The sequence below is a fragment of the Rhinolophus sinicus genome, linkage group LG10 (assembly GCF_036562045.2).
Source record: "Rhinolophus sinicus isolate RSC01 linkage group LG10, ASM3656204v1, whole genome shotgun sequence".
Taxonomy (NCBI): domain Eukaryota; kingdom Metazoa; phylum Chordata; class Mammalia; order Chiroptera; family Rhinolophidae; genus Rhinolophus; species Rhinolophus sinicus.
This window is the reverse complement of record NC_133759.1, coordinates 68,449,690-68,462,252: the sequence shown is the minus strand read 5'-3', so window position 1 is coordinate 68,462,252 and position 12,563 is coordinate 68,449,690. Positions and strand designations below refer to the sequence as shown.

The following is a 12,563-nucleotide window of genomic DNA, read 5'->3' as shown; positions in this document are numbered from 1 at the left end:
CTGTAAAAAGAAGAGCAAAGTAAACCCAAGCTGGCAGGAAGAAGGAAATAATATATTAGAGCAAAAAGAAATACAGAATGAAAAACAGTAGAGCCAATGAAACATTGTTAGTTATTTGAAAAGAACAGAATAAACAAACCTTTAGCTAGACTGACTATAAAAAAATGACAAGGTACAAATAACTAAAAACTAAAATCAGAAATGAAACAGGGAACAACCAACCTTACAGAAATAAAAAGGATTACAAGAAAATGCTACAAATAATTCTGACAACAAATTAGATAATTTACATGAAGTGAAAACATTCCTAGACACACTCAAATTACCAAATTTGACTCAAGAAAAAATTAAAATTATGAATAGATTTATAACAAGTAAAAATGTTGAGTCAGTATTCAGAAACCTTCCAACCAAGAAAAGTCCAGGAGCAGATGGCTCTCCTAGTGAATACTAACAAACATTCAAAAAAAAATTAACACCAGTTTTTCTCAAATGCTCCCAAAACTAGGAGAGGAGGGAGCACCCAACATTATACTGACACCAAAGCCAGACAAAGAAACCAAAAGAAAAAAAATCACAGACCACTATCCCTCATGAATACAGATGCAAAAATCCTGAACAAAATACCAGCAAACTGAATCTAACAGCATACTAAAAGGATTACACACAACAAAGTGAGATTTATCCATGGATAAAACGGAGGTTCAACATACACAAATTAATAATATACCACATTAAAGGAATGAAGGAAAAAAACCCACATGATCATCTCAAATGATGCATAAAAAGTATTTCACAGGATCGAACATCCTCTCATGATTTAAAAAAAAAAAAAAAAAAAAAAAACTTAGAAAACTAGGAATAGAGAAGTACTTCCTCAACAAGATTAAATGCATTTGTGGAAAACCCACAGCTAACATCATACTCAGTGGAGAAAGACTGAAAGATAAAATGCCCAATTTCACCACTGGTATTCCATATTGTAGCAGATTCTAGACAGAGAAATGGGAGAGGGAGAGGGAGAGGGAGAGGGAGAGGGAGAGGGAGAGGGAGAGGGAGAGGGAGGGAGAGGGAGAGGGAGAGGGAGAGGGAGAGGGAGAGGGAGAGGGAGAGGGAGAGGGAGAGGGAGGGGGAGAGGGAGAGGGAGAGGGAGAGGGAGAGGGAGAGGGAGAGGGAGAGGGAGAGAGGGAGAGGGAGAGGGAGAGGGAGAGGGAGAGGGAGAGGGAGAGGGAGAGGGAGAGGGAGAGGAGAAAGGCTTCCCGATTGACAATGAAGAACTATCTCTCTTTGCAGATGATAGGATCCTACGTGTATAAAATCCCAGTGAATCATAAAACAAAAACTACAGACAATAATAAATTCAGCAAAATTGCAGAGTACAAGATTCACACACACAAAATCAGTTGTGCTTCTATACACCTTAATGAACAATTGAGAAAACAACTCCACGTCATCCAAAAGAAAAATTACTCATGAATAAATTTACCAAAGGAGGTGAAAGACTTGTATACTGAAAACTACAAAACATTGCTGAAAGGAATTTTAAAAGATGTAAATAAATGTAAAGACAGATCATATTCCTGGATTGGAAGACTTATTGTTAAGATGCCAACACTACCAAAAGTGATCTACATATTTAATGCAATCTTTATCAAAATTCCAAAGTTTTACAGAAATGAAAAATCAGCGATCCTCAAAATCATATGGAATTGGAAGGGGCCCTGAATAGCCAAAACAATCTTGAAAAAGAAAACCAAAGATGAAGTTCTCACACTTCCTGATCTCAAAATTTACTGCAAACCTACAATAATGAAAACAATGTGGTACTGGCATAAGGACAGACATATAGAGCAATGGAATAGAATTGGAAGTCCATAAATAAACCCGTACATCTATGGCCTACTGATTTTTGACAAGGGTGCCAAGTCCATTCACTTGGGAAAGAATAGTTTGTTTAACAAATGGTGGTTGGACAACTGTACGCATATGTTCACATGCACAAGAGTGAAGTTAACACCACATACAAAAACTTAAATGGATCAACAACCTAAATGTAAGAGTTATCATAAAACTCTAAGAAGAAAACATAGGGGTAAAGCTTCATAATTTTGGATTTGGCAGTGGATTCTTAATGTTTATGAAGTTATACAGCATGGATTCCTTGTGTCTGTCTTCTTCCCCTCACCCTACTGTTTTTGAGAGTCACCCATGTTGTTCATCTTGCTTTTCTGTCTTGTAGTGTTCCAATGTATAAACATAGCAAAGTTTCTCTATCCGTATTCCTAAAGGTGGACATCTGCATTGTCTCCAGTATTTAGGTCATATGACTATGTCTGCAATAAATATTGTGGTACAAGTCTTTTGGTGAACACACACGCTTGTTTATCTTGGGAATATACTTGGAAGTAGAACATGTTGACTATAGGGTGGGAGTAAATTTAATTTTATTAGAAACTGCCAAACAGCTTTATAATCTGGCTATGTATTTTATATCCCCATTGGCAATGTATGAGACCACTACCGTGTTTCCCCAAAAATAAGACATAGCCAGACCATCAGCTCTAATGCATCTTTTGGAACAAAAATCAATATAAGACTGATATTACATTACATTATATTATATTATTATCATATTATATTATATCATATTATATTATATTATATTATATTATATTATATTATATTATATTATACCCGGTCTTATATTATATTAAAATAAGACCGGATCTTATATTAATTTTTGCTCCAAAGGACGCATTAGAGCTGATGATCTGGCTAGGTCTTATTTTCGGGGAAACACGGTAGTTGCCCCGCATCCTGGCCAACACTTGATAGTGTTAGTCTTTTTTCAGTTTAGCTATGCTGACCATTGTGTAGTGATAGCTTCTTGACATTTTATGATTTATAGGAATTCAATATACATTCTGGATACATGTACTTTGATAGCTATGCAAATATTCTCTGCTAGACTGTGGCTTTTTAAAATTTCTTAATATGACTTTTAATTGGAAAAAAGCTTTTAATTTTGACAAAGTCCAATTTATCGTGTTCTTTCTTATATACATAAGGCCTTTTTTATCGTGTTTATGAAGATTTGCCTCTTGTAAGGTCATCTACTTGATCCAACACCATTCAGCAAGAAGACCTCCTTTCCCCACTGAATTGTATTAGCACCTTTGTCAAATAGTGTGTGTGTGTGTGTGTGTGTGTGTGTGTGTGTGTGTGTGTCTACTTCTGAGCTTTCTGTTCCGGGGTCTCTGTGTTGCCGCAGTCCTGCAGCTATATAATGAGCCTGGTGGTGCACGGTCTCCACAGCTGTGTCTCTTCCTTAGGATCATCACTGGCATTTGGGGTCCTTTACTTTTCCATACGAATTTTAGAATCAGCTCCCCAGTTTTTACAATAAACCTGCCAAGATTTTGAATGACTCACTGTTTTCCATGGCTCTTGGCACTATTCTCTAAGACATCTTTCTTGGCTAGTTCTTAAAAGAGCCTTGAAAAATACCGCATTGAGTAACTTTCCCAGCCTCTCCTGAGGGCCCAGAGACCTCTCGACATTTTGAGCATCTCGTTACCTGTTAGCCCAGACAGGCAACACTTTTATACGTCTGTAAGTGACTTCCTGAGCTTCCCAAGCCACACCACCCCCCAGTTCTTTTTGACATCTTCGTCTCTATATCCGGTCGCTGTCTCTCTGGGCATAGGGTGCTATGGGACTGCCTCTTTAGGATTTCTAGAGTCACTTTTGTCCAGCAGGGAACATCTACTAGGCACTATCTTAATTCTTTCAAGGTTTCAACAGAGGCACTGACAGCCACGCTCTTGATTGAGACCAAGCAATTTCATTTCCAATCCAGAGGACGCAGCCTCTCACTCACACAGATCAGCAAACTACATCCCATGGGCCAAGTCCCACCCAGTGCTTTCTGTGTTGCTGGCAAGCTTCCAATGGTTTTCACATTTTTAAACAGTTGACAGAAAACCAAAAGAAGAAGATTTCATGAAACCTGAAAATTATTTAAACCTCGAAGTTCCATGTCCATAAATACAGTTTAATTTGAACACAAGCATACCCATCCATGTGCATATTGTCTGGGGATGTTTTGCTCCCATGGCAGAGTTGAATACCTGCTACTAGATGGTCCAGCCTGAACAGCCTGGTCCCATACAGGAAGTTTGCTGACCCCTTCTTTATTATGCTCCCTCTAGCCTCTGCTCAAGAATTGGCAGAGCTCAGAATAGTTCATCTTTTTTGTAGTACCTTATACTCAGCCAGAAGCAACCACTTGACTTTCATAATTCTGCCTGGAAATTATCTTGCCAAATTTCTCGAGTTCATTGAGTACATTTTTTATCTTCCAAATTACCACTGGCAACAGTTTTGCCACTTCATACCACAGGTTTCCATTTTCCCAACCTCCTTGATCCATTTCCTTTTTGTTTTTCTAGATTATATTATAGGAACCTTTTTTTTGTCCAACAGGTCCCAAAACCAATGCCACATTTTTGTTATTTTTATGGAAACCACCAATTTCTAGGTACCGATATCTATCGTTTATCTATTGCCACAATAACACTGCATTACAACAGACTATATGGTGGTAGGCGTTCATCAAGCTCACGTGGTTGTGAGCGGCCTGTGATAGACTGAGCTGGAGCACTGGACCCTGATCCATGCATCTTCCACTGCCCAGTGGCTTGCTGGGCCATGTCCAAAGGCAGTGGTGGAGAGACACAGTGCTTTTCCAAGCCTCTACTTGCAACAAGTCTGCTCAAATCCATCCCACTGACAAAGCATGTCATATGGCATAATTCAGATCTAAAGAGTGGGAAAATGCATCACACCTCCCGATGGCAGTGTCTACAGAGACACGTGGCAAAGGGCTTAGATGCAGGAAACCATAGAGAACTGGATCCATGAATGCAGTTCATGTCCTCTAAATTTGTCATTTACTACTTAACAGATGATGTAAACACTTGACATAGTATAACTCCCTTTCCCCCTTCAACTCCTTATGCTATTGTTTTCTATTTTACTTCTGCACATTATATTGGTATTACTGTTGCTTTAAACCTTCAATCCTCGAACACAGTTTTCCGTAGTCTCATTTTTAACTACATCCAAGAAACTATCAACCCAAAGCCCAAATTCAGGTCACCATGAAACCAGGACCACTCATGTCCCAGGACCAACACTCGTCCCCCAGTTTAATCTTACAACTATCTGCACTCCAGTGTCTGCGGAGGGGTGTGTGTGGTGGGTGGGAGGATGCACACCCGCTGTTTCTGCAGGCCCAGATCATACCCCCCTCCAAGGGGCTCTCATTCCAGGATCCCTTCCCTGAAGTGATCCAGCCCTCTCTCCCTCCTCAGACATCAGCATCATTCCACAAGCCTGTGCTTTGTCTCTTTCTTAGGCCCTTAGGGGCACAAAGTGGGATTCATCCTAATTCTTGGTTCAAAAAATTCTCCACTGGTTCACGTATGGTCTTCTTTTGAGTTTGTTAGTAATAATTTGATGCATTGCCATGTACACAGCTCTCAAACAGGGAGATTGGATAGTAATATTAGTTTGTGTTCACTTCATGGTCCTGTCCCATGGACCGTTTGAGAGAACTTCTCACCACAATTTTTTCCTTTTTTTTTTATTGTGTTAAAATACACACAACATAAAATTTACCATCTTAACCATTTTAAATGTCCACTTCAGTGGTATTGAGCACATTCACATCATTGTGCAGCCGTCACCACCAACAATCACTAAAATTCTTTTTATCTTGTAAAATCTGAAACTCTATACCTACTAAATTATAAATCCCCATTTTGCCCTCCTGCCAACCCCTGGCAACCACCTACTATTACACTTTCTGCATCTATGATTTTGACTGAGTACCTCATATAAGTGGAATCATACAGTATTTGTCCTTCTGTGACTGGCTTATTGCACTTAGCACAAGGTTCTCAAGGCTCATCCTTGTTGTGGCATACCTGCCTTCCTTTTGAATAACAGTCCATCGTATGTGTATGCCCTACTTTGGTAATCCATTCACTGGTCAGTGAACACTTGGTTTGCTTCCATCTTTTAGCCATTATGAATAATGCTTCTATGAACATGGGTGTACAAATATCTCTTCAAGACCCTGCTTTCAAATCTTTTGGGTAGATACCCAGAAAAGGAATTGCTGGGTCAAAGGTAATTCTGTTTTTAATTTTTTGAGGAACCTCCATTTTCCACAGTGGCTGGACCCTTTTACATTCCCACCAACAGTGCACAAGGATTTCAATTTCTCCACATCCTCGCCAACACTTGTTCTTTTCTGCTTTTTTGATAGTAACCATCCTAATGGGTGTGAGGTGCTATCTCATAGTATTAATTTCCTTTTCCCTAATGATTGGTGGTGTTGAGCATATTTTCACGTGCTTATTGGCCATTAATATGTCTTCTTTGGAAAAATGTCTATTCATGTTCTTTGCCCATTTCTAAATCAGATTGGTTGTTTTGTTGTTGAATTTTAGGAGTTCTCCATATATTTGGGGTATTAATCCCTCATCAGGTATATTATTTGCAAAGATTTCTTCCCATTTTTTGGGTTGCCTTTTTCCTTTAGTAAATAGTGTCTTTTCATATACAACATTTAAAATTGTTTGTGAAGTCCAATTTGCCGATTTTTCTTTTGTTGCCTGTGCTTTTGGTGTCATAATCAGGAAATCAGTGCCAAGAGCAATGCTGTGAAGCTTTTGTCCTATCTATCTTTTAAAATCCATAGAGCCTTAATTTGTGGCCTAACATGGTCTAGCCTAGAAAATGCCCCATGTGCACTTGACATAACATGTATGCTGTTGTTGGGTGCTCTGTATACTAGCTTTCCTGTTATACTAGCTGGTTTATAAAAATGTTTGAGTCCTCTATATCTTTATTTATCTTCTGTCTAGTTGTTCTTTCATTATTGAGAGTGGGATATTGAAGTCTCCAACTATTATTATAGAACTTTCTATTTCTCCCTTCAATTTTGTGGGGTTTTGCTTTATATATTTTAATGTTGTGTCATTAGGTGAGTAAATGTTTATAAATGTTCTATCTTCTTGCCCTCATGGCAGCAGACCTCTGTGTCTGCAGTAGACCAGGCAGACCGCTGGTGTTACCGGTTCTTGGGACCAGAGGCTTTTCAGGGACATCGGCCTTGTTTCTGCCCTTCCTGCAGAGTAGTGCATCTGTGCCAGGCCCTGGGGGCAGGAATATACTGTGCCCACCCCCACACACTGATGGAAGGCTTCTGCTCTATGCAAGAAGGAAAGCAGACTGTTGTCTGGGTCTCCAGTGGCAGCTGGCCACCTCCTGAACATCTGCACTGAGGGGCCTTCTCTCTGGTCCTTTCCCTGCCCCCAATATTCCTCCTGAGCTCCCAGTGGAGACCTGAGGAAAGACCTACCCATGAGTGCCAACCTCCCTCTTCTGGTTTCCCATTATCCGGACCTGACATGCTGCCAGCATTGAAGAACTCATTAATGTTACAGTTGACTTCTTCCCACCCATCTCTGTGCTGTACCTCTTCCTTTGTGCCCTGTCAAAGGTGAGACAGCTTGTGCCAGATCATCACTGTGGTCCTCTGCATGGTTTTGTGTGCCCTTGGTGTCCATGTGAGCATGACAGGGATATTTCCCCCCATCTCTACACTGTCTTTCCCAATGTCTTGGGTATCCCATAAGACTCTCCATTGTTGATTGGTTGGAACTCACCTCCCAGCACCATATGTGCTCTTTGCACAGTGAAGTCCAACCTGGCCACTCTCTGCCCTCCCTGTGGAATTGTACCTTCTGCAGTCCTGGCTTAGGGTCCATCAGTCCCCAGTGTGCCTGCCCTCTGGGGCTCTTTCTCTCTGGAGCACTCTCCCTTTAGCATGCGCCTTACAGATTCCAGCTGTCGGTGCTCCTCCTTGCACTACACAGCCTGGAAAGTGCCCCAGGCAGGAGGTAAGGCCCTCATAGACCTGGCCTGTCCCTTTTTCTCAGGGACCATAGCCTTGCTCTGCCTCATGTCCAATGGGAAAATTATTGCTTCCTATATGGATATGTTTACTCCTTATTTATGGAGGGAGTGCCAGTCCATTCCCATTGCCTCACTGTGGCCACAGTGAAAGGCCGCAGGCAGATTTTTAGCTGGCTTGGTAGTTTCAGAGTCATTTCCTAACTGTATGTGATGGGGCAGCCCCTTTCAGCACTGCACTCTGAGTCCGTGGCCTCGTGCACATGTTCTTTGTCTCTGTGTGTGCTGTCTAAGTCTTCTGTGCCTCTTTTCCTGCTATCGCCTTGCCAATGCAGCCAGCAGCAAGCACAGGCACTGCTGACATTCTTCTTTACTTCTCTTCCCCTCAAGGTACCCATGCGTCAGCTCTAAAACAAATTCCCCAAATACAGCCCCGCTTCCACCCTGGTCAGAAGGTCTTCAGCCTATAAGAATGGCTCCTTACGGTCAAGCTGGTGTGGAGCCTTGAGACCCACTCACACATTGGTCAGGAAAACTCAAGGTTTCTGGGACCCATGACTATATCCTGTGGCATAGAGAGGACATAGGGGTGACATCCTACAAACCTCGGAGGTTCCTTGCTTGTACACACCTTGTCAGCCCAGAGTCAGCCAGGCACTGAGCTGTTAGAGCTGTGTGCACTCAAGCTGCAACAGTGGGAAGGAAATTGGCTCCAATGGGTCCTGGCTCTTCTGTCTCTCTTAGAAAGTTTCATGTGATGTTTATATTCATACTTCACTGACCAAAGCCTGACTCCTGGTGCAGAGGAGGGGGCCAGCAGAGGGCAGGAGTAAAAGAAGCCGCTGGGTGAACCCACTGAGCCGTGGGGTTGGGCTGGGTGTATCCTGGGGACAGGCTTGGGAGGACCTCTCATGGGGCCTGCACTTCTTTCCAATAGGCTCCTCAAACCATCTGCAGGAGGCACAGCTGCCTCTGATCCCATTGCGTCTGTGTCAGCAGCTATATGGATACACATCGTATCTTCTGCCAGACATGATGTGTGCCGGGGACCTCAGGAATGTGAAGACTGCGTGTGAGGTGTGTTCCACCATGTGGACGGGGACCAAGTCTGGGACTTTCATGTGTTCATCTGCTTTGAGCACCTGGGAGCACTTCTACTGAGTGGGTGGGTGGTCCCACAAGGCCTGGCCCCTGAGGGGCTTGGGAGTACATTACCATAGGCTGGGGAGGGGGGGCAGGGAGAGACCTCAGGGAGGCTTATATGCAGACAGGACACAGGCCCCAGTCAGTGCCCAATGCCACATGGACCTCAGAACTGGCCAGAGCAGCAGCCCAGGGCTCTGTGCCTGCTTGGGGGCCTTGCCTGCTGACTATTGCCCTGAGGCACTGGCAAGGTGGGGCTGTGGAGTGCAGGGGCTCTGGGACCAGCCCTGCAGGGTGAGTGCTGGGCCACCCTTGTGCAGGAGGCAGCAGCGGACCCCAGTCTCCCGGTTCACAGGCAACTCCTCTTTTCTTCCAGGGTGACTCTGGGGGCCCACTCGTCTGTGAATTCAACCGTGTCTGGGTACAAATTGGAATAGTGAGCTGGGGCCGTGGTTGTGAGTTCCCTATGTATCCTGCAGTTTATGCCCGAGTCTCCTATTTCTCAACATGGATCCGTTATCACATAGAACACACACCCCCACCTCCTCAGCCTGTCCCTGCCCTCTCCTCCTCTCTGGGGGCCACCGTCCTTGTGACCATGCTGGCTGTCCTGCCAATGCTGTGAGGAAGCCCCAGCTTACTTATACTGTATGCCTCTGTCCCTGCTAAGCCCCTCAGGTCTCTGGGTACCTGAGTGAGGTGAGTGCCACCAGCTGGGCCAAAGCAGTGTCAGGAAGGGGCTGAGACAGGGCCACACCCAGGGAGGCAGAGCCAGTCTCACCACAGAGGGGTAGAGTGCCCAGGGAGAGCAGGTGCCCTGGCTGAGTGCTCTGGCACCTTAGATTGGTTAAGATATTAAAAATTTACAAAGCGAGCATCCTGGAAGTCCTGAGTCCATCTTTCCACCCAGAATGCAGATTCCTTTCCGCCCGGAATGCAGGTTCCTTCATGCACACAGAGTGACCTTGTCAAAATGACAAGACACCAGGGTGAGAGGAGAAGTTCAAACCAAACACGGCACCTCTAGAAAGGACGGCCACACAAACACATGTCTGGGTCTAGAGTTCAGGCCTGAGGAAAAGGTGCTGTTTTAAATACTTAGAACTATCAATATCACAGTTATTAAGTACTTAAAATTCCAATTCAAAAACTGGAAACATGAATTGAGAATAGATACATGGAAGGATCTAAAAAATAAAAAATAAAAGCAGAAATCAACAAGCCAAACACCAGAAAAACACTCGAATTAACATTTAAAAAATTTGGTTTAGAAAAAAAGAAATCACTAACCTAATCCAGATATAATATGAGACCAAAACTACACAAAACAAGAAATAACAAGGGGGAAATACCCATTAAACACAGAAAACTTGAGAAATCATACGAAATGTTTTAACTATGTAAATAAACTTAAATGAAATGTGTCACATTTTAGGGAAAACATAATTTACCAAAACTAACCCCAGTAGAGATAGACCAAATTCCATGGAAAAAAATGGAGAAATTTAAGAACTTCCCCCTCCCAGTAAAAGCCTTGGCTGAGATGGTTTCCTTGGGAACCACACCAAACCTTTCATTACAGGGTTATCCCAGTGCTGCCCACACTGTTCCAGACACGAACAGGGAGGAGGGTGTCCCGATGCTCCCTAGCAGCGCATGTATATGAGGACATGAATCTGATCTCACAGAAAGAGAAGATTGTGACAACCCAACTTATGAATTCAAAAACCCTAGTGAGAGACTAGCAAATAGAATCTAACTTAATTTTTTTAAACAGTACCTTGTGGGATTCATTACAGTAAGGCAAGGATGATTGAATATTAGGAAACCCATAGATGTAATTCACCATGTCTTTGCTTTGCTAAGGAGAATAATATTAATGAAAAGTCTTTTCACAAGTTCAAAACCCATTTCCAATTTTTAAAAAAAAGGGAGTCAATGGGTAATAAGATACACATACCTCAGTCTAAAAAGCTAGCCTTTCCTTAGTGGGTAACACTGAGTGCATTTCTGCTAAAATTCTGGTCACGGGAAGGCTGCTCCTTTATGTCCTGCTCCTTTCCACAGAAGATTAGCCATCATAGCCACACAAGAGAACCATCCAGGGAAATGGACAGGAGCCATTCAAACTTTCTCCTGTTGTAAAAAAAAGATTTGGAGCATATCCAGAACCCACAAGATAAAATGTGGAACCATCACAAATGGTAAGAAAATTCAGTACTGTCACTAGATAAAACATAACAAAATCAGTCTATATTCCAGTTAGAAGATATATAATGGAAGAGAAGACACCAATTATAATAGCAACAAAAAAGAAAAGATACCCATGGCCTTAACAAGAAATACAAAAATTGACATGAGGAAATCTTTAAAATACTCATGGGAAAAAAGATTTGAATGAATGATAAGAAAGCTTATATTCTCAAACAGATCAAGTCAAAATGTGGGTTTTTTTCCTGGAGCTAGATAAATTGATTTCAAAATTAATATCAAAACACAAGTCAGAAAATCCAGGAATAAAACTAAGTATGAAGGCCAGTAATGTGGTGGGAACTCAGTCAGCAGATATTCAAAAATCCCATAAAGGTGCTACAATCACAACAGGCCATAAAGACTTGACAATTCATGTCTGTGCAGACACACCAGTAGATAAAACTCTCGGAATTGGGCCGAAGTATATGTGAGAAATCTGTGTATGATAAGTGTGTCAATTTAAATCAGAAAGAAGTGCAATTAGGCATGACCTAATAGAATGGGTCCCAGAAACAGTATTCTCACTCTGAGCAAGCAACATTATCATAGGAACTTAAGAATGATTGAACACTAGAATTCCTTCAGTGGCGATTCCATCCAGTGAGAAAAAGGACTGTGGAAACCCAGGCATCCTCTTAAAGAGCCTGCAAACAGTCTTACTCCCTCACAAACACCCTAAGCTCAAACGAGCTCAAATGGCACCAGAGATATACAGGAAGAAATTTAATTGTGTAGCTTTAGGACAAGAGCTGAAAGGACATTGTTCTGTGTTTAGCCCTCCCTGCACACAGCCTGCAGGCACAGGCAGGCATAAAATCTGAATCTGCATTAATCTGGTAAACACTGTTTGCCCCACCCTGGTGACTCCTTGAGACCCCATCCCACCGACCTGTCAAATCGCCCAAGACTCTTTCAGTGGCTGTGCCTCATGGTCAGCCCATCTTGCCTGATCTACAGACTTCCTAAAAATTATCCAAGCTCTGCAAGCCCCCAGCATGTGGCCACTCACCTCTGTGTGCCCTGTGCCCCTTGCTGAGTAGTGCCAGGCCTGGCACTGGTGGCAGCTGGCCTTGGTTCACAAAGTACCCTTTCCCATGTGCCTCTGGTCCCAGCACAAGTAGCCACCAACTACAGATAATTTTGCACCTCCTACCAGGTGGCCTCAGGCCAGGCAAAGGCAG

The 12,563-nt window shown here is 42.8% G+C and overlaps 1 protein-coding gene across 1 annotated transcript in view; it reads left to right on the top strand.

Annotated features, from left to right (window-relative positions):
- PRSS38 (serine protease 38) overlaps nucleotides 1-9,924 on the top strand; it is a 38,156-nt gene extending 28,232 nt beyond the window's left edge. The window contains exons 5-6 of the mRNA XM_019755020.2: nucleotides 8,924-9,063; nucleotides 9,506-9,924. Of these exons, the coding sequence (XP_019610579.1) occupies nucleotides 8,924-9,063; nucleotides 9,506-9,754 (389 nt within the window). The 3' untranslated portion in view covers nucleotides 9,755-9,924. The remainder of the gene's footprint in view (nucleotides 1-8,923; nucleotides 9,064-9,505) is intronic.
- Nucleotides 9,925-12,563: the final 2,639 nt, after the last annotated feature.